This window comes from Excalfactoria chinensis, chromosome 11, assembly GCF_039878825.1.
Source record: "Excalfactoria chinensis isolate bCotChi1 chromosome 11, bCotChi1.hap2, whole genome shotgun sequence".
In the NCBI taxonomy this organism is placed as follows: domain Eukaryota; kingdom Metazoa; phylum Chordata; class Aves; order Galliformes; family Phasianidae; genus Excalfactoria; species Excalfactoria chinensis.
This window is the reverse complement of record NC_092835.1, coordinates 1,006,011-1,031,516: the sequence shown is the minus strand read 5'-3', so window position 1 is coordinate 1,031,516 and position 25,506 is coordinate 1,006,011. Positions and strand designations below refer to the sequence as shown.

General features: G+C 56.1%; 1 protein-coding gene across 1 annotated transcript; it reads left to right on the top strand.

Moving 5' to 3' along the window:
• The first annotated feature begins 682 nt into the window (after positions 1-682).
• On the top strand, positions 683-25,250 carry TANGO6 (transport and golgi organization 6 homolog). The gene is given in 18 exon segments (XM_072346715.1): positions 683-770; positions 773-1,443; positions 1,706-1,822; positions 2,471-2,618; positions 3,074-3,198; positions 3,653-3,815; positions 4,358-4,440; positions 6,444-6,556; positions 7,899-8,075; positions 9,064-9,190; positions 9,314-9,493; positions 11,986-12,120; positions 14,482-14,988; positions 15,148-15,205; positions 17,910-18,062; positions 21,196-21,347; positions 23,106-23,219; positions 24,857-25,250. Coding segments are annotated over 18 exon segments (3,288 nt in total). The 3' UTR covers positions 25,034-25,250.
• The last annotated feature ends 256 nt before the right edge of the window (positions 25,251-25,506 follow it).

The window sequence follows — 25,506 nt, the reverse complement described above, 5'->3', positions numbered from 1 at the left end:
TACCTCTGCTGGCAGCGCTGCCCCGTGCTGCTTCCTTGGGGTGCTCCGGAGCGCTGCAGAGAAATGAAACGCAGCCCCGATGGATTCATATCAGAGCCTGCTTTCCCAGCACCGGGGGCTGCGGAGCAGCACAGCCGTATCTAACAGCAGCCAAGGACAGGCCCTGGGAAGGGAGGAGCAGCAGGTCGTGTGAAAACTGGACTCGCATCGAAGTGCCTTATCAGAGGAGCTGCACCTGTGTGTAACACTCCGCCCCACTGACCCGTGGGGCTGCAGCACAGGCAGCGCTATCACTGATGTTTGCCCAAGGCTGTAAGGGCTCAATAGAGAACAGAACGCCGTGCTTCAGCCACCCGGGAGACGAGCAGAGGATTCGCAGCCATCCCGGTTGCAGCCCCGGCCAGGCGAGGTGCTGCAGCTCCGCAGTGGGAGCCTTATCTGTTTACTCCAAAGGCAGCGCGTGTTTGGCTGCAGCCCTGGGACGCTTCCCACCCCGCCGCGCTCCTCCACCCGCCGATCACAACGCGGTACCGCAGCGCGGGGCAGCTCCCGCCGAGCTCCTCCCCCCCCGCCCGCAGGCGGTAACAGCAGCCGGTGGGAGCCGTCCCGACACGCTGAGCCGCACGTGGTCGGCGAGAGGAACCGGGCCCGAGATGGCGCCGCCCACCCCGACCTGCCCAAGATGGCGGCAGGCGGCGCCTCTCTCCTTCCCGTTGCCCTCCAAGATGGCGCCGCGCGGCGCAGCCCCGCCCCTCCGCCCGACCTCCCCGCCATGGCGGCGGCTCCAAGATGGCGGGCGGCGCGGTGGAGCCGTGCCGGGTGCTGGAGGCGCTGGAGCTGCTGCTGGGGCCGCCCGCGGGTCCCGGCCCGGACGGCGCTCCGCCGCGGCTGGAGGAGCTGCGCGGCAACGCGGCGGCGTTGGAGGAGCGGCTGCGGGGGGAGCCGTGCTGGGCCGCGCTGCGCGGCTTGCGGGACGCCGTGCTGGGCCGGGCCCCCGCGCTGGCAGCCGGCGTGGAGAACGAGGCCGAGCCGGGCTGGGCCGCAGCCTGCGCGGTGCTGGCGCTGCTGCTGTGCCTGAAGGAGCGGCTCTCGGCGCTGTCCGCCGCTCCTCCCTCCCCCGCGGCCGCTCTCGGGGCCGCCCCGCCGCCCGCCGCCGACACGCTGAGCGCGGCGCAGGGCCGGGCGGTGCGGCGGGCGCTGCGGGCCGCGGTGGGGCTGGGGCTGGTCCCGTACCTGCCGCCGGGCGTGGGGCGGCCGCCGGGGCTCCCGGTACCGCCACCGTCCCCGAGGGCCGCCCACGGGACTCGGCTCCGAGCCGCCACCGCCGCGTTGGTGGAGCTGACCCGGCACGCCGCGCTCGGTGCCCCGCTGCTCGCGCAGCACCTCGGTCTGCTCCTCGCCAGCCTCTGCCTGCTGGGCCACGGCCCCGCCGGGCACTGCCAGGTCGGTGGTCCCCATCCTAACGCTGCTTCCTGCGGGCGTGTCCCCGCGCGGTTCTGGTTCTGGTTCTGGAGCAGCCGGGGTTTGGGGCTGCCCGGAGTCTCGGTGCTGCTCGTAGTAGCTGCTTCTGTGCCACGTGTGAGTCTCGGTGTGATAAAGGAAAGCTCCGTTGCTAGTACAGTGCGGGAGCTGGGTGCCCGGTGTGTGGAGGCGCAGTGCTCACGGCCGGGCCGCCCTCCCCACGTTAGGGTTTGTGTTTTTCCAGGGCCTTTCAGAAGCGGAGCGGGCGCAGAGCCGGGAAGCCCTGCAGCACATCCTGGACCGTGTCTATCAGCCCCTGGCGGTGCGGGAGCTGCTCATCCTGCAGGGTGGCCCCAAGCAGGTACCAGGCAGCAGAACCGTCTCCTGGTGCAACTTAAGGCCGTTGCCTCTTGTCCTGTGTGGGGCAGCTGCTCAGCCGTGTCCTAGGACGCGGCAAGCTGCTGCCTGCAGACAGCAAGGTGCGGGGTTGGTTTGGGCTCAGCTGCACCTGGAAGGTTTTGCATCAGTTCTGGTGAAGCAGAGTTGTCTGCTGCCTTGTCACCTGCTGCTGTCTGCGGCCTTTTCAGAGCCTGCCTTATTAGCAGTGGGGAGAAGGACTCAGGCAGTGTTAGCTGGGTTGCACCCTGGGCAGCCCAGGAGCAGGACTCGCCACTTCTGTCCCCTTATGTACATTGAAGCTGACTCATCCCGTGAGCCCCTGTGTCAGTAATGAGACAGAGCTGCTGCCTGATCCTGGGAGACTTTAATTAAAGGAGGAAAGCTCCCTATGACAGGATGCTCCCGGGAAGGCTGGTGTCTCTCATTAAGCCTTAATTTGCTTAGTGCCCCTGGATGAAGTGATTTCAAATGTTTCCCCAACCTCTGCTCCTATGTGGCACCAAGTCCTCTGGGGCAGGATGCAGGCTGCTTTGCCTGTTAGCGAGGCCTTGCCCACAAATGTGCACTGAGGAGAACTGGCTCCTCAGCTTGCTCCTTTGTTTCCTTTCAGAGTGGTCCTGCTGGGGAAGAAACAAAGCCAGCCCTCCCTCGGTCTCCAGCATGGCTGCGTCGCCTTTGTGGCCAGCTGCTCTCAGAGCGGCTGATGAGACCCAACGGGCTTCAGGCTGTGGTTCGGGGCATCATGGAGGGAGCTGGCGGTGAGTTGGGTGCTTGGGCGCAGCTCTTCGTTTCCAGGGTTGCAGATTAAAAGACTCTAATGATGTGTCTGAGACGATTCATCCCATGGGAAGCCGATATGGGGAACACTTTTGTTAGGCCAAACTGGCTTCTGTGGTGCTGGGGCAGATTTTGCTTCTAATTGTAGTGATGCTGTTGGACTCCTGCAGCATGAACCATTCAAACACAGCCTCCCCCTGTTTTCTTTCTCATTCACCGAGATGTTTATAGACATTTTCCCGTGTCAGAAGCCTTGGACAATAGTTTTCCCTTTTCTCCCGTTCAGCCCCAGGTGTTTCCTGAAAGATGCTTGACGAGGTTAATAAAAATTAGAAAGCCTTCTTTTTTTTGGCCAGAAATGTTTGATTTCAGCCCGAACCAGCCCTGCTGTTTGCAGTCAGGCTGAGCTGACCATGTCTTTCTGTGTGTGGGGCAGGTGGCACTGATGCTGAAGCAGCAGCTGTGGACTGGAGAAAATGTGATGCGGTTGCAAAGATCCTGGCTTCCTGCCCTCAGCAGTGCCTTTCCCTGGAGGATTACTACAGACACGTGTGCCCCCAGGTAGGCGCTGCCCTCCGCACAGCCTGCTGATTGCCTGGATGCAAAGCGGGAGCGCTCTCAGCACAGTATCTGTGTTATCAGTGCTTGAACGTCACCCTTCTTGGGCCTGGCTGCCCCAGTGCAGAGCTGTTTTCCTCCTGCTGTGCCAATGGGATGTTTTTACCCTGCTCATGAATTCTCTGTATTTTACTGAAAACTGAGTGACCTTGTCTGATCACGTGAGCTATTGAGCACTGCGCTTCAAGGAGCTTTCTGCGGGGGAGCTTTGGCTGTGATGCAGGCTCACAATATCCAGAAACACCTCCTGTGTGTAGGACAGAGAGCTGCTCCTCGGTGCTGGTGTGTTGTGCCCAGTGTGCAGTAAAGCAGTGTTATGGGGGTCCTCAGTCTCTGCCGTTGGCTGCACGGATCCAGCTGCTAAGTTTAGTTCTGGTACCGTGGGCTTTCCTTTCAGATTCTGGACCTACTGCACATCCAGGACAAACTGACAGCGCGGCAGTTCCAGAGAGTGGCCACCACGACGCTGCTCACCATGGCGAAAGAGCACCCTCAGCTGGCAGAGAAGCATCTGCTCCAGCCTCTGCTGGCACCGCTTCTCCGCTGCTCAGATGCAGCAGGTAACAGCTGGCGAGGGGACATGGCGAGCCCTGGAGCAGGGAAGGACGGGATTTCTCTTCCCACTGGTCTTTGTTTTTCCATCAGAATTTTCTCACGCGTTGGTTATTTGGCTATATTTTGCAAGCCTGGGTCTGTTGGTTGTGGACATGTCTAGGTGGCTGTGTGCACCGTGCTTACTAGCACTTAACTCATGTTAGCGTGAGGTCAAATAGTGGGGCTTCTGCCAGCTCTCTATAGAGCCTCTTCCATTCTGACAGTCTTGTTCTGGTCTTCTGGATGGAAGCCGTCAGTTTCCCACACTGAGCAGCTCTCCAAAGAATAATCCATCAGAAGGCTGCTTTGATTTGATTGTAACCTTGCAGAGTTTACAACAGTGATGTTTAGGGTGGCTAATTAGGGCTTGTCTTCTCCCATACTTTTCCCTCATGGAGAGTAAGCAAGATTATCTGTAGGCTTTTTGGTGCTGGGCATCGAGGGGCTGACGTTTTATTAGGGACTCCTCAGTACGTGGAGGCACTTATTTTTCTCCCCTTTGTTTCAGAAATAGCAGAGGAAGATTTGTCAGCAGGGACGGTGCTGGTGACAGAGGCAGAGCTCAGCAGCTGTGTGGAAGATGTGTTCAAGGTAGAGTGTGCGATCTGGGCTGTGGGGAGATGAGAATGCTGCTCTAGGAAGGAGCTGGCTAGTAGCAGTGAGCTCTTGCTGGTTGGCTTGTTGTTGTTTTTTCCCCAGCATCTTTCTGGTGTGTCACTGAAAGTAAGGAAAGAATTGGGGTGGTGGGCTGGAGGCCAGCAGTCCCCATGGTGCTGTCATGTCAGTCCCTGGCAAAATCGACGTGTCTCACCTGTCAGCATCAGAGGCATGTCCTGATAAAGCAACCTCAGGTGTCCCAGATCCGAGAAGGGCACCGCAGTTGGTGCCCACTGGGGGTCCTCAGCGGTCCATCTCCTGCTGGTACGTCTGGTGGCTCAGGGAATTACAGTGCATCCCCTTCCATTGGGCAAGGTAAAGAGATGAGGGTTAAGTAAGGAAAAACGAGCAGCCTGCTTTGCAGGGACCTTTCTAGCCTGACCTCGTGATGTGGATTTCTATGTGCGTGATGTTAATTTTAAAGCCTGTGGGTGTGTAATCCATCCATCAGCAGCTGTTGCTGGGTGTCCTGCAGCCTTGTTTGCTGATCTGCCTTTGGGAGCTGCTCGTGGCACAGGACCATGCCTGGGGACAGTGGTCTAGCCTCAGTGCAGCTCTGTGCAGCACAGGGGGCTGTTGGAGCTTGGCAGCTGCCTGCCCGGTGCTTGGACTCTGATCAGGTGCTGGGGCTTGGGGAGGCCTCAAGCACCAGATCTGAGCTTTGGTGCTGGAGGGAAAGATGTTGTCATGTGAAAGACCAGAGCTGTTCAATGAGAACCACTTCTAAAACCTCCACTCGTGCCTCCTTTTCCCACCAGTGTTCCCAGTGCTGTGCTGCCTGAAAGCAGCTGGACACTTTCCAGCAGAGAAGGACATCTCAAGCCCAGGAATTCAAGAAGAGGGTGACTGGCTTACTGGCATGGCCTTAGGCAGCCTAAGCTCTTAAATGCTGTGATTGTTGTAGTATTTTGTGTACTAATGATCTGTTGCAACTAGCTGGCAGGCAGAGACCAGTCTGGAGGGCTGCTCTGTGGCTGCTGCTCACAATGAGAACGCTTCTGGAGTTTGGGGAGGATCCCTGCTTAATGGCACAGTGCTTTAGACCTGACAGCAGTGAGATTAGTGATGGAAGCTCCAGCCTGCCATTTGTGGGGGTTTCTTTCCTAGCAAATGTCATTTGATGCAGAGTGGGAAACCATCCTTTAGGCTTCATTAGGGAGGTTTTGTGTACAAAAGGTTCTGGTGAGGAAAGGTGGCTCCGTGGGGATTAGAGAAGGCAAAACATTGGTTTGCATCAGTACAAGAATTACCAAGACAGTGTCCTTCCTAGTGCCATACCTGGGCTGTCACAATGCCTCTGGTGGGCCAGAGCCCCATTGCTGTATCCCCAGCTGATGGGAGGTATAGGGAGCGCTCTGTTAAAAGTCTTCTGAGCTGGAAGCCATGTGGAGAAGAAGAGGCTGTTTTTTCCTGCTCTTTGAGCAGCAGCAGGAATTGTATATAGTGCCCTGGTAACAGCAGGTTGAGGGTGCTTCAGAAAGGTGCTGTTTGAAGCAGAGGGCAGGATTGTGGTCCTACTGCATCCTCCAAGCCTGATCAGTTCAGCACACCTCAGCTCCCGTAAGAGACTGATCTTTGTATTTGGGATTTGGCTCTGAATGCAGTTTCCTTAAGATGTGCTGACTCAAAGGTGTCTATTGCATCCCTCTATAGCTTGTGACCTGACCCCTAAGCAGCAGCCTTCCTGAGTTTGCTGCAGTGTTCCTGCAGCTTGGAACCCTGCTGTGTTTAAGCAAATGCTGAGAGAAAGATGGTGCTGGAAGCTGCTTTTAATGCAGGATATGCATAATTAGGGAGAATGGGCTGAAAGAAGTGGAGGCTGTAAGCACTGTGCCATGCCCGATGGTGTCATCACAGATATACCTTCCGTCCTCCTTTGGCCATCCCTCTGTTCCACTCAAGAGTTTGACTCTTCATGTGCCCTTCTCTCTCTGTAGGTATACGTGGTTGGGAATGACAGCTCCAGCCTGCTTCTGAGATCCTTGCAGTCAGTCCTGGGAGTGGTTTTCTCCCTCTATTCCTTTGCCAAGCAGAATGTGTCATACTTACGGTAAGGGAGGATTGTGCACAGCTTCTTCTGGGGTTTTGTTTCTTCTTACTGCCTGACTCTAAAGTACATGCTCTATATGGATGCGCATAGAAGTGGAGACTAATTTTCTTACCCTGAGAAGCTTATTAAAAGCAGGCAGTAGCCACAGGCCTAGGCATGGTGCATGACCTTACTGTGCCCAGGGAGTCAGTTCTTGTCTTCACTTTTGTCTTCCCTGAAGCCCAGGTGTTCGGGCAGGTCTGCCCTGTGGGAGCCCTGCTTACCTCACTGCAGTGTGCAGCAAGGGCAGCCCAGCCCCAGGACAGGGCTGGTAATGCCGGGACTTGGCTGGGTGTTGGAAGGATCTGTGGGGATGGATTAGAAAGTAAAAGATCATCTTTTTGCTACATGGGATCGTTTTTCCAGTGCATGTGGGACATACCTCTTGGCAACTGTGCCCAGCTCCCCCATGACTGATGTGCAGTGGTGAACATGGCATATGTCAGCTGTGCTGGCAGTGGTCACCAGGCGCTGTCTGTCCTCTCCCTATTCTCCTCCCAGGCTTTTCCTGGGCTGCTCTGACTTTGGGCCATTCTAGTACCTGTGTTTCTGGTGGGTTTACATTGGTGCCTTGGTGGTACTGGCACGTGGGTTCTGGAGGTTTCCCCTATAAGGTCTGTGCTATTATTAAAGACTTCATTAATCACTTCAAAGAGTAGCGAGTGCTGTGGCAAGTTCTCAGAACAAGCCAAGTGAATGGTGCTGCTGGGTGAGCAGTCGCTGTTAGCTTCTCTCTTTACACAGGAATTTGGCAGGGGTGATGAAAACCACAGCTGCCTGGAAGCGTTCAAGTTTCAAGACCCCTGGCACCGCACTGCTACTCAATCTCATTAACCTGCATCTTCACTTGGCAGGGGTTTCCGTGCCACCTTATAGTGCTCCCCATCTCCTTCCTCTTTCTTGGCATGGCTGACAGCTCTGAGCTTTGTCAGATTGGCACGAAGCATCGCATGCAGCATACTGAGACTGCGTGCGAGTGGCTGTCCTTGTACAGACACACTGTTCAGGCAGAGTGCTCTCTGCTTGGCTGGGCTGAAATCTTGGAGGGCCTACATTCTTCCATCTGTGAATACTAGAACGACAGAATGTACTGCTGAGCTCCTCTTCAATGGACGCAAATGCCTTCAGCTGGGCAGATCTCTCCTCCCAGAGCATCCCAAGGAGAGTCTGTGCTCACTGCAGAGTATTCATGCTTTTCCCTTTGTTCTCAGGCACGCTGTCACATTGCGGTGTTGCTGCGCGCTGCAGGGAGGGCTGTGGCAGGCAGCAGAAGGTCACCATTGCTTTGTCTCTGTCCCTGCAGCTCCCCGTGCCAGGAGGTGCTGCTGTGGTTCCTGGAGAAGTCAGAGAGGGAGACTTCGCTGTGGGTGCTGGAGGGCTGCGTGGGGTTGGCCAGCAGTGTGCACCGCCTCCACCCGCAGTGCCGCTTCTGCGTGGGCAGTGAGGGCGGCGCGGCTGTCGCAGTGGAGGAGCCCATCAGGTGAGTGCAAGGATCAGTGCCCCACATCACCCAGCATCTGTGCACCATCAGTCCCAGCACACTGCAGACACCTATTCCACTTCCAGCCCGTCTGCCTGTGGCCAACCACGTTTGTATGGAGCTGGTGGAATCCCTCAGGCACAGGTGGCACTGTCACAGCAAGGACCCAGCGATGCCAGAGTACCTGAGCCAGGAATCAAACCCCCCTCCTGCTCTTGCAGATGGCCTTTGTATGTAGAGTCAGAGCGTGGCCATGTGGTGAATAAATGACAGCCATTAGACTCCAGCTATGCAACCGAGGGTTGCTCAGCCCCTGTTCACTTCAAATAGAGGCAGCAATGTCATGTGGCACATGTGAGCACGGAGCAGCGGTACCCGGCACACAGAGCACACAGCTCCTGCCAGCAGTGTCTGCTGCAGGGGTGTGTCAGCAGCTGCAGGCGCCCATTTCACTACGAGTGTAACAAAACCCCATAGAAATGTGCTCATTCTGGTTTCATTTCAATCTTTTCCTGACCCGAATTAGAAGAAGGTCTGCCTTGGGGTTTGCGCTGTTTAAACTGAATATAATTTGAAATTATTTCTTAATGGCTGTGCCTCTGTCTGTTCTGACTGTGACTGCTGTGACTGCTGAATGAATTAACTAGTGCTAGGGTAGGATGGTTGCATTGAGTGTGTGTTTTGTACTGATGGTTTCTGTTAATGTTATTGTTTTAATGAATGTAGGTTAATTAATAAGCTGAGTGCATGATCATGTAGACCAAATGAACTCAGCAGTAGTTGGGTTTGCTGCCTCCAGGCACACACTTTCTGGTTGTGCCCCACAACTCGGGGCTGTCCATGGAGAGGTACTGAGGGTGATGCAGTGCATGGGCTGCCCCTTGGGTGACACGTGTGGGACTTATTCCCTCTGCTTCCTGTGACTGGAGACACAACCAACTCAGCTTGTCCTGTTACTGGCTTTCACACGAATAGAAATCTATTTCAGTGATGAAGATGAGGCCCTTTACCAGAAGGTGTCCTTGGAGCAGTGCCACGTGGAGAGTTTAGTGGAGCTGCTGTCTCACTGCCAGCAGAGTGGCCTGGCTGGAGACTTCTTCATCCACTGCCTGAAGGTGAGAGCTTTGGGGGGAGCATCCCTGGGGATGGTTTCCCTGGGACAGGTAGCAAAGAAAGGGGCTGTGATGCACCTGGATGTGGTTTGCTGTGTCCAACCTCACCTTGCTTCTTCCCATCAGGCGCTGACACATGTGGCTGTGGAGGATGAGGCAGCGGCGAGCTGTGGTTCTGTGGCTGGACGGAGCCTTCTGGAGCTGGAACAGCACAGTGCTGGGCAGAAGAGGAAACTGCTGATCCTGCAGCTTGTGGCCACACTGTGTGAGAGCGTCTCAGACACTGTATTCACCAATGTTGCTCAGGTGGGTGATGGTAAAGTCCTGGGGGAGCACGTACGTAATTGCTAAGAAACAGCAGGAGAAAACTAGAATGTCACCAAGAAAAGCAGTTCACTGAGTTAGTTGTGAGTGTCTGAACAAGACGCCATCCTGTGCTGTATCAGCAGGGAGGAGAGTAAGCTGCAGATGTAGGAAGGAACAGCCAGCAGATGTTTCTATGGCTGTGTATTGAAAACCAAGAGAATAGGTAGGTCATCAAAATTCCAGTTCTTCATGGTTTTGGAGTAAAATTCACTTCCCATAATTTAGCAAAACTTGAAGACATCTACACTGGGCAGGCTTTTCCAGCAAGTGCATGCTCCTGTAGATGTCTTCCTGAGCAGGTGGCTGCAAAATGTATTAATTACTGTAAATTCAAAGGGTTGTTAGAATGTGATGCTTTGTCACCCCTGAGCCCACAGTGCAGTGGCACTGAAGGAGATTCCTATCCTGCACCTGGCTGGCTGGGAGGGCTTTGTTGTGCACCAAGGCAATGCTTAACCAGCTGCTTTGCATGTTTAACTTCCTCATCCTGTTCTTTTTAAACTCAATGACCTGATTACACTGGTTACCTATGACTTCCTGAAGCAGAGCAGGTCACTTCTTGCACAGTTTTTCTCACTTTTCTTTTTGGAACAATGGCGTTTCTTGTGCTGTGCCCTGTGGTGGCGGAGCAGTGACAGGGGTGGTTGCTGCAACACCCAGCTCAGCCTGGCACCAGCAACGTGCCTGCACCCTCCTTAACCCACAGACCTGTGCATTGCCAGCTCTGCTGTCCAAGTCAAAACTTGGGAGTGGGAAATGGGAGGGGGGCTTTGCTGAGTTTCTGGATCCAGCATGTCTGGTGTTAAAAGCAACAAGCAAAAAAAGAAGTGCAGACAAAAAAGCCATTATACTTCAACCTACAAGTAAACACTGGGGGTCATATTTCAAGGACCCATCCCTCAGGTTCAAACAGGCAGCTGCATAGCTGTGTTCTTAAGCGTTTTCTGCAGCACATGGTTCCTTAGGGGGTTTTGTTCTTGCTGCAGCTGCTTTGCAGCATGTATTTGTGTAGAACAGAACGAGAGCAAGTAGGATCTCTCCATATGGGGCCTGAGCCCAGGGATGGAGGTTGGAGGCAGCTGTGGACCCCCTGAGTTGCACATTTATTCTACATTTTCCCCCTCACAGTTGAGTTTGATGGGGTTGATTTGATTTCCTTGGTGTGCCACTGGTGATGCAGTGTGCTCTCCTCCAGGATGTAATAAAGATGGCATCGCTCGGCTTTTAGAGCCCTTCCAATGAGGATTCTGTTTTACGCACGGTACCTGCAGTGCTGGCAGGAGGCTGGTAGCATGGGGAGCTGCTGTAGTGGTGCCTTGTTGCTCTCGTGCTTTGTTTCCAAAGGAGGGGCTACTCCAAAGCGTTCCTCTTGTTTTGCAACAAGTGTGTTAAGCAGTGGTAACTGCTAATTCATGCTTTTCCCACCGTGAATGAGCACCCAGCTCCCACTGCAGTCAACAAGTTCACCCGGAGCAGACAGAGGAAAAGAAGTATTAATTTCAAGCTCCATTAGAAACGCAGGAAGCCCGTGGGATCAAAGATCTCGGTGCCAAGTGTTGAGAAGGCCAAAGTCAGCCGAGCGAGATCATCACTGGCTTGGAGAGAAAACTGTGAGAAAATCACCAAGTGTGACACATACACACACACACACACGGTGAATGGGCTGTGTTGAGTGCCAGCTGTGTGTGCAGCACACGATATCTGATACTGGATTTGTCTTTTCTCCTGCTGGAGAGCCCTTTGAGCCACCAAATTGAGGTCGTTGTTGCCAGTCTGCAAAGCTCAAACTTTTCTCCAGCACGATCTTTCAGGGAACTCTCACATTTCCTCCTGCTTGTCTCTATCCACTTTGCTCCCTCTTAGCCCTATTTTGCTCCCCAGCATCTTCCCATGCAACAGCCTTGTTTTTCCAGCTTGGGCAGAGGCATCCAGCCCTGCGGCAGCCAGTCTGCTGTGACTGTTTATGGGCCAGGCTGTCAGCACCTTTCTGCTTCAGCTTTGTTTGCTGTGTCTCAGGAAGTGGATGGTAGTGTTGGATTTTAGGTCTCATGTTTCACAAATACTGGTTTCCTCCCTCCAAGGGAGGGCTGTGGGAGAGAGGAGAGGAGCTCCCAGCCTGGCTGCCTCTCCCCTTGTGGTGCTTCTCCCCGTGAATTTCATCTGCTGGTTCAGAGGGCAGGACTGAGGGCTGTGCTGGTGTCTGGGTCTGGGGAATGGCAATGGTTTGGGAACTCAAACACGTCTACCAGCAGAGCCCCATTATGCTGCGTTCCTGTTGCAGATGGGCTTCATCAAGATCCTGGCTGTCCCCCAGCTCTCCACGGCTCCCTAGCAGGGCTGGCATTACAGCAGCTCCTTGCTGGGGCTGAGGGAGCAGCAGTGGGACTGCTGGGGTCACCTCCCTTCCTAACCGTTCTCCCATCCGTTGGCAGGTGGAGGAGTTCGTGGCCATCACACTTCAGCGGGCGTGCGTCAGCCTGGCCCGGGGCCACAGCACAGCAGTGGAAGCACAGACCCTAAGCATGGCCATGGGGCTGGTGGCTGCCATGCTCAGCGGAGCTGTGCAGGTGAGCAGATGTGGGGCAAGCCCTGGTCAACGCACTGGGCTGATGGAGGTGATGCCGACCCCACTGGGATACGTTAGGTTTGGGTTTCCTGAATACCATTTGTGTACATGCATTGCGTGCTTCCTGGGAGCACAGCCAAGGGTCCCTTGCCAGCATGGCACTCAGAGCCCAGCGTGAGCCCTGGGATCCTTGCCACACTCTTTATGGTCCTTGTTATCTCTTTCGGAAGCACCAGCCTGCCTGCACACGTGTGTGCTGCTTTGGGTCCCGCTGGCATTCAGGAGCCACTTCCTACTATTTGCTTTGTTCCTTTAACCAAGCTCTCTTTACAGTGCCAGGTTTCCTAATGAGAAAGCAGCCAAACAAAAGGTTGTGTGCTTCTAGCAAGGTGAGGGGGTGGAACATTGCGAGCCCTGCAGGTGTGCCTGCAGGCTTCATGTCCTGCTGCTTGGATGGTGGTGCCTGTCCCATCATCATCATGTGCTACTGGCTGCAGTGTCCTGGACACGGCGCTGTTTCAGTGTGGGAAGAGGCACAGAAAATGCTCATTGGTCACAAAATGTTGGTTAATTCATTGGTCATCCAAAATGTGCTTCCTAAAGATTCTGGTAGAGCACTGCCATCACAGTCTCCTTACGTTGTCATCTCCTGCATCCCTACACATCTATGTGCTCTATCTGAGCCTGGTGAACCTCTCCATGTAGGCTGCATGTAGGCTGTGGGTTTGGTGGTGTCAGACAGCGCTGCAGAGTGGTAACGTTCATTAGCACTGCGAAGCCATTGTACTTCACTGAGCAGTCAGCTGCTTCATCCCTGGGCTTGCCCAAAGGAAAATTGAGACGTTAATGGAAGAAGATGATTTATTGTCTTAATAGCAACGTTCCTAGAATTGGGAAAAGGGACATTTAATTAAAAAGCAAACATGGCGTGCTCACAAATAAGGGGAGAACAAGCAGTGTCCTACAATTAGAGCAAGAGCAAAAGGCAGTTCTGGTGTAATTAATGAGCGTATTGTGGCAGTTGATGTGCAGGAAGAGGAGGTGCAAAGCCGCCCATCGGGTGCTGGCCTGGGGCCTTGCCTCCTCCTGGCCCCTAGCGTTGCATTTTCATGTGCAGCCCTGGGGCTAAACTGAGTGCTCAGCGTGGGGCTGGAGGGTTTGCCTGAGGCTGTTGGGGGCCGTCCCAGCACCCCCCGTTCTCCATTGGCCTGGCTGCAGAAATGCAAAGCCTGGAGCTGGTCCTGGTCCAGGCAGCCCCCGCCTCGCTGGTGGTCCCGGAGCTGCCTTAATGGGCCCCCTCCCAGGCCAGACCCTGCTCCCTCCTCTTCTTAATGGAAGCAACTTAACTTGGCCAGCGGATTGAATGAAAAAGGTTTCCCAGGACAGCTGGTGCTGGAAGCAGCAGGAGTGGCTGCAAAGCTGTTTGTTTTTGAATGGCCAAGTGGGGGTTTTTTTGTTGCTTTTTTTTGTCTTTACATAATCATCCAAATGCTCCCCTGAAACCTCCGGTAAAGCTTTGCTTTTCACTCCTTAGCAGCGCAGCTTTTCCTCCTGGGATCTAGCAATTCAATCCTAAATCCAGGTTAGGGCAGGAACTTCTCCCCAGCCCCCAGGGCTGCGTGCTGTGCCAGCAAACCCCGCCGGGCTGCCTGGCACGTTGCAACCGCCTGCGTGCCGCTTCCTACAGGGGATCGCAGCTTTGGCAGGGCAGCAAGAGTGCTGTGGGATGAGCAGAGCCATCAGTGCCAGCATCAGGGCCAAGCATCTATCTCTGTGGAGTGCTTGTGGCTCCCGGCATTTGGGGTGCTGCTTGGTGCAGGGATGAGGAGGTGTCCTTGGGGAGCTCCTGCAGTGCCTGCCCTGCCTGCTGCTTTCTCACCTTCTCCCCTGACACGCTGTTCGTTCTCAACCCGGAAAGCTACCATGTTACTTCGTAGTGCACAAAGTGTTTTATTTCCCAGCAGAGAATTCTGCACTGTTGGAGCTCTGTACAATGAGCTGATTGAGGTGGTATCAGAGAGGGAGGGCGCTGCAATTGATACGTTTGCTGCTAACCTGGGATTTCACTTTGCAGGCACAAAGCAGCTAGAGCAGCGCAACAGATCCCTGCTGTGTGCACTGAGATGTGATGCTCTGGCAACCAGATCTTGCCGTGGGGCAGCCCTCAGTGCTTAGCAGTCCCACTCTCCTGCAGGGCTACCAAGACAACTCCCCCTGCCAAAGTCTCACAACAGATTTAACCCCTGAGTATGACACCTCCTGCTCCCAGCTCACCCCTCACTAGCATCGTGAGGGAGCAGCCCCCTGCCAGCGTGAGCCCCTTGTTACAATGGTGCCAATGCTGCTTTTCCCTTCCTTGCAGCTGAAGTCGAGCGACTTTGCTGTCCTGAAGCGGCTGCTGCCCTTGCTGGAGGAGGTGTCCTGCACTCATCCTGACCCCGTCATCCAGGAGCTGGCTGCAGACCTACGCATCGCCATCTGCACTCACGGCGCCTTCTCCACTGAGACAGTTGACTCTGCAGCTGAGAATGTGCTGGGGAAAAAGCTGGGGCCAGGCAGGACAGAAGCTGGCACGGCCTCTTGCCGAAGCCCAGGAGCTGGCGGGGCGCTGCCGCAGCACGGCCATGGCTGCAGCTGCCCCTTGGCTCCCAGAGAGAGTGAAGAGCAGACTGTGCACGGGAAGCCCTCTGCTGCAGGACCTGCTGCAGCCCCAAGTGCTGAGAGTTCGGCCCCAGCTCAGCTTCGTGAGCTGCTTCTATCAGCCTATGACCCCCAGGTTCCTGTCCGGGCAGCTGCCCTACGAAGTCTTTCCAGCCTGATAATGCAGCGGGACCCCGAGGCACTTCAGATTCAAGAGAAAATCCTCCAGGTACAGGGTCTGCGTACCATCACCATCCCTGTGACAAAAGCATGGGGTGGATGGTGAAGCTTCTGGGGCAGAACAGCTGGCAGCGCCCACTTCGTGTCAGTGTTAGGCTGCTGCAGGGCTCCAGCTGTTGGTAACAAATCTGCTGCTTGACCTTGACAGGTTTTCCTAGAAAACGTGCAGCACGAGGACTCCTTTGTTTACCTTTCTGCCATCCAAGGTGAGCAACTCATGACCTGGGGGGGGACAGCTGTGTAGCACTGGGGAGTGACAGCACTGTGTGCTAGTGGCAGTGCTGCATCTGTACGTGGTGCTGTGCTTTGTGTAGAGTGGCTGGGCTGTGCAGGGTCCCTGGGTACTGCCATGAGGGCACAGCCTGGAGAAGAGTCCACCGAGGGGCTTTGGAGGCAGCAGCACAGGGGAGGGCTGTGTAGGAGCCAAGCAGCAGCACTGTGCTGCACTCAGGGCTCTATGCCAACTGCAGCCTCTTTCCATGGCTTTTCTGGACTGGGTTGTCTTGGTGGTGGGAGGGTCACCAACATTGCCATGGTCTGTATGGCAGTGCTGTGTGGATGGGCTGGGAGCTTAGGGAGCACTGCCCCCTGTGCCAGACCTTCCCAGGGACCTCGGTGTCACTAGGAGTGGGACACCTGGAGCTTGAGCGTTTCCTTGGGTTCTGCTCCTACGTCCTGAAGCTGGTGAGTGCTGTCTTCTGGGCTTCATCTAGTTGTAGCTCTCCTCGTGCTTAGTCAATGGGTAATTAGTTAATTTACTGTCTGATTTAACTGCTAATGTGCACAGACCACAAGTGTGCATCCTCAGTAGAGCTGCAAGTGCAGAGGTGAGGGTGCCCTGCGCAGGTTCCACAGCTGAGGACAAGCAGGAGCTGAGTGCTGTCCCTGCACTGGGTCTGTGCTTCTGGCACCAAATCTATGCAGGCAGGAACTGGGACTGGCAATACTTGGTGCTGGCACTGCACTGCAGTTCTTGTAGAGCCCAAGCTGCATGATAGCTGGAGCAGGGGCTTGGAGGAGGAAACTCTGCATGCCTGGAGCTTCCCTACAGCTGGGCCCCCAGCTCTGCTGCTTCCATGCAGACCCCTGGGACTTGGCCTGCTCATCGTTCAGTTATTCCCTGTGCTGCTGTTGTAATGCGGTGGCACCGGGCTGACTGCAGTGATCTGCATGGAGGAGCTTCCAAACCCAGATGTGGTTTAGATGTCTGTGGAACGGGCTGCCTTTTCAGATTGCTGTCTCTTGTGTGTATGTGGAGTAGCAGAGGTAATTTGGAAGAAGGTTGTTCCCTAAACATAACCGGAGCCCTTGGGAGACCCCAAGCAAACTACAAGCTTGTCATGGCTGAAATGGGAGAGGAAACTGTTGGCAGGACCGGGTTTCAACTGGAGGCAGGCAGAGCTGGTGGGGCAGCTCACTGAGGCTAGGTGAGCTGGGGACAGGAAGAGGGTGCACTGCCCCTGCGTCTCCATTGCACTAGTAGGTAACCTTCAAACCTATTTGGAAAGCGATCTTATCAATATGCTTCCCTCTCCATGCCTGTATGGTCTTGAGCGGGATGGGTTTGTCCTTGCCCTGCAGGTGAAATAGAAATGCAGGCTGAAATATTCCCCAAGTGATTAATATACGGTGTGCAGCTGCCGCTGTGTTTCGCAGCCCGGCTATGGCTGTGATTAACCCTGACGCAGTTCCCTGTGGTGGTGACTCACCGTGTGCTGTGCTGGCACCTGCAGCATACTGTAGGGTGCTGTGCCATGCTGTGCCACACGTGAGGCCAGAGAGCAGCAGGAGAGGCACCGATGGTGCTCCGGGCTCCCGCTGTGCCTGCAGGGCTCACCCCTGGGCACACAGTCCTGCTGCTGGGAGCCGGCTGCTGCAGGGGTGCAGATGGGAACCACGGCACCGGGTGCGCACATGGGTGATGCTGGAGAAGAGGTCGCTGCCCCTCTGGATGTGCCTGGACTTGTGGGTGGTAACTCATGCTGAGTGCCTTGTGATAACTGGGAACTGGGTTGGAGGTGAAGGTTCCTGGAGGGCAGGAGAGCTGGATCCGGGCTCACTCTCAACCCTCGCTCTGACTCAGGTTTTGGCACAGTCCAATTCTGCCATTCGCGTTTCCCTGGAGAGCAGCTGCCTTTCCCCATCCCAGTGCCACAGCCATAGAAGTGCCTGCATGCAGAAGCCCAGTGCTGGAGGAGCTCTGCACAAAGCCAGTCTCGACTGTACAGGATGAGAGGGCAGAGGCCAGACTGGGCTCCAGGAATCACACCCGAGTGGTGCCCAGAAGCATGCCCAGCCCAGTGCTTGCTGTGGCAGTGTCCTGCAGCGAGTGATGTCTGGCTTGTTGTGTAGACACTGGGTCAATGAATATTAACCAGCAGTAATTAGTGGACACCTGCTGCCAGCTGTTATTTATCTTTCAGATTGGCATCCAGCTTATTCTATGCTAGGCTCTTGGTGGTTTGGCTTTGTGCAGAGGGGGCTACATGATACGCTTTGCTGAGCATGCAGGGCACGACATGCTTGTTTGTGCAGAATTCATGTTCAGCCTGGGCATACCTGCAAGCCAAAACCCAGCAATGCTGAGCAAGCAGTGAGACCTGGGGGTCATTTTCCACAGTTACTCAGGAGGGATTCCTGCAAGGAGCCTAAAACGTGCCACGGTATCCTTTGCATCTCCCAAAGCACATCTGGGAGCTGGGCCTGATAGCAGCATGGGATGGGGCTCACTGTAATGCAGAGCCACAGTGGCTGCTGCTGCCTGGGTGCTGCTCAGCCATTCCCATTGCAGTGGAGGCAGGAGACCAGCACACATCACCGGTACCTGGCCGTAAGTGGAGTGCCACCCACATGTGTGCCATCTTCCTGCTCAACCCTGGACCATCCTTCCCAATCCTTTTTGACTTCCAGGTGCTGCCCTGCTGTCCAGTGAGTACCCAGAGCAGATCCTGCCCGTCCTGCTGGCCCGCTACGGGTGTCCTGTCCAGGGCACAGAGGACACGGCAGCTGCAGTGACCAGGATGAAGCTGGGCGAGGTGCTGATGCGTGTCACTCGGGCGCTGGGTGAGTCCTTGGCTGCTCTCTTCTCCCACTGGGACGCTGCAAAGCCCTTGCAGGATGCTGCAGGACACTGCTCTCCTGTGCTTCCCCCACCTCTAGCACACAGAGCTTATTGCTGTCCTGAAGCGGGTGCAGGGTTGGACTGGGGTATTTTGAGAATAAAGGCCAGGTAAAGCCCAGGCTGCGGGTCCGGGCTGTGTGTGATATCACTTAGGATATTAGCAAATGGGGCTGAACCCGCTGTGGGCATGGTGAGGCTGGAGGGACCCGTGCAGAACTAGGGGCGGAGAGGCAATCTGGGAAGCAGTGCTGGGAAAATAAGCCCAAGGCTTTGGTGTGTTGCTCAAAGGCCTGGAATTCTTTGGAAAACCCCATCCGCCTGTGTACAGGACGGATGGAGCAGGTCCCCAGGGCCTCCCAGCCTTCATCCTGCCTGGGGGACATGGCCTGACAGGAGCTGGGATCCTGCCCCAGCACTGGGAGCTTCCCAGCTGAACCCCGAGGGCAGGAGTGGGGGTGCGGATCCCACAGCCATTCCCCCTCACCCTCAGCAGCCAGTGCTGGGATTGGAGAATACTGGGAAGCGCCTGGACATGTAGGGCTGAGGGATGAAAGCTGGATGAGGCCTTCCCGGCAGCTGCTGTTGGGACATGTCCTAAAACGCCTTGTGCTTCTCTGGTGGAGATGAGGCTGATGAGAGCAGGCTGTTGGTGTTCCCAGGGCATGAAGGGAAGGAGGAAGCTGCTGTCCCTGCTGCTGTGGGGCTGCCAGCAGCCCCGTCCCATAGGATATGAGCTGTGCTCTCCCAGCCCCACATGCCTTCCTGTTGAGGTCTGATACCGCTCAGGCTGGATAGGAGTGTAGGCAGCACTGGGGCTACAGGCAGGCCCCAGCTTGGCAGCCAACCCTCACACTGTTCCTGCTGGTATCTGCCAGCACGGTGGCAGCTCTGTGCCACCCTTCTTCCTGGGAACCTGGGGACAAGGTGCAACCTGCCCGGCCTTCCTGTTAATCAGTCCAATCTGTTGCTGCCCATAACGGCCACACTATAAGGAAATGCTTCTCTCCAGGACTCCGAGACCACAACAGATCTCTGCTCTGTGCTGTGAGCCCTCCCTGCTCTGATCCCCCAGCTCAGGTATCCCCCACTGGCTTCCATTCTCAAAGCACACAGCGTGGTGCTCATTGCCTTGCCCAGCATGGCTGCACGGGACAGCAGTGGCTTGTTCAGGCAGAGCAGTGACTGTATGCCCCGGAGTCCTGCTGCAATAAAAAAGGAAGAGAAATCTTCCCATGTGGAAAACTGCTGCCATGTGCTGAGCCGGTGTGGATTTGAAAGGTGGTGGTGGAGCTGGGCAGAGGCACGCGCTGCTGTGCTCTCCAACTGAGTGACAGCAACCTGCGCTCCCAGCCCAGTGCCTCCTGGCTTTGGTCGTGCTCAAGGTGTGCTGAACTTAGCTGTGCATTAAGCCAGCAGCTGTGCCAGGTGGGGAAACATCCGTGTACATCTGCCCCGTGCAGGGGAGGGCTGATAGGGCAGAAAGCATCACAGCTCCTGGCCTGTCTCATTGCTGCCAGCAGCTCCTCCGTCCTCCCTCCTCACTGCGGGAACCATCTCTTGGCTCTAGGCATGAGCAGCAATTGGCAAAGGGCCCTTTCTTTTAAGATAATAACATAATTGCGCTGCAGTGTGTCAGGGTTTTATTCTGCTCGTAGCTCGTTTGGATCCTTCAAAGATACTTTTTCCTTTAAAGATGCCTCCTCACCTACCAGGGGGGTGGGAGCTTTGCAGGTACAGGGAGCTCAACCAGGATCCCAGCCAGGATCTCAGGTGTGGAGGTGCGAGGAGGATCAGACAGAGGGCTGCACTGCCCGCAGCCAAGGCCCCAAGGGGAGGGCCGGGTGAGGGGTGCACTTGGGGTGTGCGTGTGGCAAGGCTGAGCCTTGGCACGGACAGTGCAGGAGCACTTTTGCATTGCCCATCTCCAGCACAGCCCCAGCCCTTTGTGCCAGGCTTAGCAGTGCCAGCACGGCCCCAAGCAGCCTCCTCTTGGGGACTGAGCATGGGCACAGGACGTGGCACAGCCTGAAGCACTTGCAGTGAGCGGCTGGTGCGGCACCACGGGGCTCTCCTCCCTGCAGCAGCGCCTTTGCTGTGGGCTGCGCTGTGTCCTGGCACGCCTGTGTATTTATAGAACAAATTGCACCGAGTTGTTTTTGTTGCAAAGCTTCTTGTGTTCGAGATGGAGAATTTATCTGGTGCTTCCAGAAGTGCTTTGCTTTCTGCCACTGTAGTGATTCAGAGCTTTCCTGCTGCTGCCTTGTGCCCGGGGACCACAGTGCATCCCTTGTGTCCCCATCCCTCCCTGCTGCTGTCTGCTGTGCTACAGAGTGGTGCCTACATGGTATTGATGGCTCCCAAGGACTGGGGAGGACATCAAGGCAGCGTGGCCGTAATCATAGGTTATCCCTGTGTGCAGGGCATTGGTTTCCTCATTTATCCCAAATACCTCCTCAGGTTAATCCTTATCAAAGCAGTCTCTGCTCAATGGGAACTGCTCTTGCAAGAAGGTGCCCTCACATTTGGGTGTATTTCAGGCTGCTGTTCTAAGCATCTTTCTGCACTGGTTAATTGTGCATGCAGGTCACTGGCTGCACGCTCAGTGTTCCTAATTAGCTGGCTCACACCTCCCTGTGTCTGCGTGTGCTAATTGGGTGTGGGCTCTGCGCATTGAGTGATGTGAGAATTTGGGCCTTCACACTCTATTTTATTTATTTGTAGCATGTCACCTATTTGAAAGGCTCAGCAGCAGACTGGGGGAGTTTGTGGTGCTCTGAGCAGCCCCAGACAAAGATCTGTGAGTTCCCAGCAGCACAGTGGGTCACCATTAGGGGTCTGTCTGCAGTGTGCTCTGAGCACGGTTCCCTGTGCTGGGCAGAAAGCATTGCCCTGGGTGTTACATCCAGCCATTCTGTGTGATGGAGAGCTGCTGCCCTGGGAGCTGAGGGGGTGGTGCTGCTCTGAGCAGTGCTGGGAGCAAGCTCTAGTGCAGGATGGGGCTCCTGCATCTCCTTGCGGTCAAAACACGGCACCATCTGGCACTGCCACAACCCACGGTTCTGCTCTCTCTCGCAGGGGATATGGTCATCAAGCACCGGGAGCCCCTGATCCACGCCTTCCTGCGGGGAGCACGGGACCCAGACAGCACACTGCGTGCCAGCAGCCTCTCCAACCTGGGGGAGCTGTGCCAGAGACTCGGCTTCCAGCTGGGCTCTGTCATCCACGAGGTACCAGCTCTCCCTCCAGCAGTCACTGTTCTGCTTCCCGCTGCCTGGGGACAGAGATGGTCCATCTGGGCAGGGGCTGTGCTGGGTGCAGGGCCTGAGGCCAGGGTCTGGTGGGGACAGAGGCTGGGGGCAGCACTGAAGCCCCATCGGCCCCAGGGGCATCCTCCTGGGGGGTGTTAATGAGGGTGGTTTGTCAGCTGCTGGCAGGGCCACTGCTGGGGGCACAGCAGTATGGTTTTGTTCACTGCTTACTGTGGGAGAGGATGTGAATGGTATTTGCTGCTATTAGAGTGTGGAAGTCATTCATTCTGAAGCAAACGCTTGGGAAATTCTAGCACTGAAAGCTTCATAAATAGCTTAAAATGTCTCTTGTGATGGGAAATGATAGACAGCCCCAAGGAAGCACAGCAGTTTCTTCTCCTCCCATAGCCATCTCACTACAGTCCTCAAGGCGTGCTTTGTACCTGCCAGAGGCACCTCCTCCCCTTTAATGAAGCCTCATTATCCCTCTCCTTACAACTGATGGGGAGAAGAGCTCTGTGCCCACAGGAGTGCGATGGCAGCGGCGCCCAGCCCTTGCTCGGACAGGTGCCATGGGGTGAGGTGTGCAAAGCCCTGGGTGCTGCAGGGCCTGTGTGGGGCCAGTCTGCATCTGTGCATCTGGAGAGCTGTGCTCCCGTGCCCTGCAGCTGCCGTGAGGGCTCAGCAGCTGTGCCAGTGCAGGGCTGGAGGGAATGCAAAGCACCGGCACTGAGCTCTGGTTTTTTTCCCCTGAGTTCCCTCTTGCTGCTCACGCATCAATTGGGTAATGACAGCATTTGATGAGATGCCAATGCACCACACATGCAGCTATTTCAGGAACGCGCTCTTTCTGCTAATTCTCCCTGCTGTCACTGGGTGTTTAATTAGGTTCCTTCAACTCCACTTTTTCTTAAGGCTCTGAAAGACGTCTGTCTGCACTACGCTCCCCTGGCAGCGGGAGGTGCTCAGTGCTCTGCAGGCAGTGGGGCTCAGTGCTTGGAGGGCAGCACAGCCCCTTGGCAGCAGGGTTTCCCTGCGGGCTTTTAAGGACACTGTGTGTCACCCGGGAGCACACTGCAGTCCCGCTGGGCTCGGTTCCCTCTGACGTGGGTTGAGCTTTGCAGAGGGACTGGCACTGCCTCCCTCACCTGCTGCCATGCTCAGGGTGACAGCTGACAGCCGGCACGGTGCCAGCATCAGCTGCACCACTCAGCCTGGCACTCATAATGCCAGACGCTCTGCACAATTTGCAGCAGTTCTGATTTTTGCTGCAGAAGTCCATCCCCATTTCAGTGCTCTGCACCGTTGCAGTGAGGCAGACGGCTTGCCTGCAGCTCTGCAGCTGGAAGGAGAAGAGCACAGGGCTGCATCCTTTTCTTGGCTCAGGAAAAAGCTCTGTGCTTCATTACTGATGGTGAGTTTCCATCCTGAGTGTGTGGCTCACCGCTGCTCTGCAGCCCACTGACCACAAGCAGAGCCTGTCCCAGCCCCAAGCAAAGTGCCCCAGCTCTAGGTGAGCTGCTGCTGCCCAGCTACAGAGCAGCAGTGCATACGGAGCAGCAGTGCATACAGAGCAGCAGTGCATACGGAGCAGCATTGCTGAAGGACAGAGGTGCTGGGAGTGTTTTCCATCCCCATCCACCAGCCTCAGGCCATAAACCGAGTATCAGAGCCACATGCTGTCCCCACCAGGTCACCCCGTGTGCCCGTGCTGATTTCCCTGTGCCACCCTTACAGGTGTCCTCCTGTTTGACGGCCATCGCTAAGACGGACTCTGAGGTGGAGGTGCGGAGAGCGGCCGTGCATGTGGTGGTGCTGCTGCTGCGGGGGCTCAGCAAGAAGGCAACCGAGGTGGGTCCGTTCCCACTGCATGGTGCTCCTCGGGGGTGTCACCCACCCCAGTGACAAGGAGGGCAGCAGGGAGGGGGCTGGGGGTGCACATGGGAGGAACTTTCTCCTCCAGGCTGTTCCCCTTGAACTGGGGGTGCCCCCCCCAGGGGCTGTCACATCCAGCACCGCCTCAACGTGTCCCCATGCTCATGGTGGCTGTGCTCACCCTGAGGGCCCCCTCCTGCCCCGCAGTGCCTCCCAGCTTCCTGGCTGCAGTGTGTGGAGCAGCTGCAGCAAGTTAGGAGAAAATTAACTGAGCTATAATTACCTGAGCAGCTGCAGGCTCTGCCTGCATTATTGCTGATTCTGGTGTGAGCAGCAGTGTGTGCTGTGCTCCTGGTGGGAACAGCCTGGAGAGGGCTGGGCTGGGTGCACCGACTCATCCTCTTATAAAAAGTGCTCTCAGCACCAGCACAGCCAGCAGCAGGAAGAGCCCAGTTCGGCACAGTGACAGCCCCTCACTGCAATTGTTTCTGTTTCCTTATCTCCTGGTTCTTTGCACCAGAGCTGCCCTTTTCCTCTATTCCCTCCATTCTCATCCTTCCTGCAGTGGGAGTGCACAGAGGAGTTCTGGAAAAGGCAAGAGCAGCTCAGGACTGGTGTGTTGTCATGTGGGGACACACCAGTCCCTGGTGCATTATTTGCTAGTGCAGACATGCAGCACATCCACCGTGGGGCACAAGTGGGCTGGGGACGCTGATAGTCCCTCCAGCTCCAGGGCCCGAGCTGAGGGCTGTAAAGACACAGGCATGTGGCACAGTGATGTTTTTGCATCACAGCCTTGACTTGCTTCATCTTCCCCAAACCACACAAGAGCATCTTCCGCTCGTGACTCCTCCTGAGCCCATGTCTGCTTGTTTCAGCAACCCAACAGCCTCAGAACCTCTGCCAGGTGCTGCCTGTGGGTGTTTGGTGCCAGTGTCTGTGTGCCATGTGCGCAACCACTGAAGAGTAACCAGCGCAGTATCCTCCTTCCTGGGGCAGAGGGGACATGATGATAAGCAACGCTGGGTCCTGGGAAGCTGTGGGAAGTTGCCCTTGGAGCCCTGGTGATGGATACTTTGACCTGGAAAGGTCATCATCTCCTTCCTCCCTCCTTCCCAGCAGTGAGCATGTTGGGATTCAGTTCCCAGGAAGGAAGCAGCCAGTTCCCCATTGGAATCCCCAGCAGCTCTTCTTCCTGCTGTGCCCCTCTGCAGGCAGTGACTCTGTGGCCCACGCTGCCTCTTGCAGCTGCCGGGTCACTGGGGCTGCTCATGGGGCTCATCCTGTGTGGGGGCTGAGGGTGCTGCAGTCTGGTGGCTGTCCTCACCCACTGTACCAACTGGGTTTGTTGCCGGGGCTGCCCAGCTTGCACCCATCTCCTGCATCCTTGCAGGGATCTGGGGGCTTGGGGAGATCATGCAGTGCTGCCTGCATGTGGAGAACCTGAGCAATGGGAATGGAGGGTTGTGAATCAGCAGTGCAACAGGGCCGTGTCCTGGTGCTGGCCAGGCGGACGGGGCACCTGCCGGGGCTCACCATGCACTGTGTGTGGGGCTCACCCTGGGTGCTGATGAGGCCCCTGCAGGTTCCGAACCGCTGCCCGCCCTCTCCAGGTGCTGCAGGATGTGCTGCGGGACCTGTACCGCCTGCTGAAGCACGTGGTGGCAGCTGAGCCCGACGGCGCGGCCGTGCTGCACGCCCAGCTGGCACTGGAGGAGCTGGACACGGCGGTGAGGAGCGTCCTGTTCCCTCCGCAGGTGCTGGAGAAGAAGATTGTGGTGCTGCCATAGCGGGTGCTGGGAGCCGTTCCCTGCAGAAAGCCACCTTTCCTGCTCTGGTGCTGTGTGAATTTGCTCCCTGGGGGAGATACGTTTGCTGTGCCCTCCGGCTGCCTTCAGCAGGTGTCAGCCTGGTGAAACCACAGCGGTGCTGAGGGCATGTAGCATCTCCAGTGCCCCTTGGCCGGGGCAGCATGGAGGGGTGAGATTAAAAGGAGAAATCTTCTGCTGTGTGTTGTCTGTTTCTGGGAGCCGTACAATGCCCTCGTGCCATCTCAGCCATGAGACACATGGAGAGCCCCTGCATACTGGGGGCTTGGGGTGTCAGGATCGCAAGGAGACCCCTGGGGTCAAGAGGCATTTATGGGCTAAGGAAAAAGATAGCCGGAAGGAGCAGCTGAATCAGACTCAAAATGTGATTTTCCCCATATCTGAGTGATTTTCCCAGGAGGGAAGAGGGAAATGGAGATGGTGTTGCCGAGCTC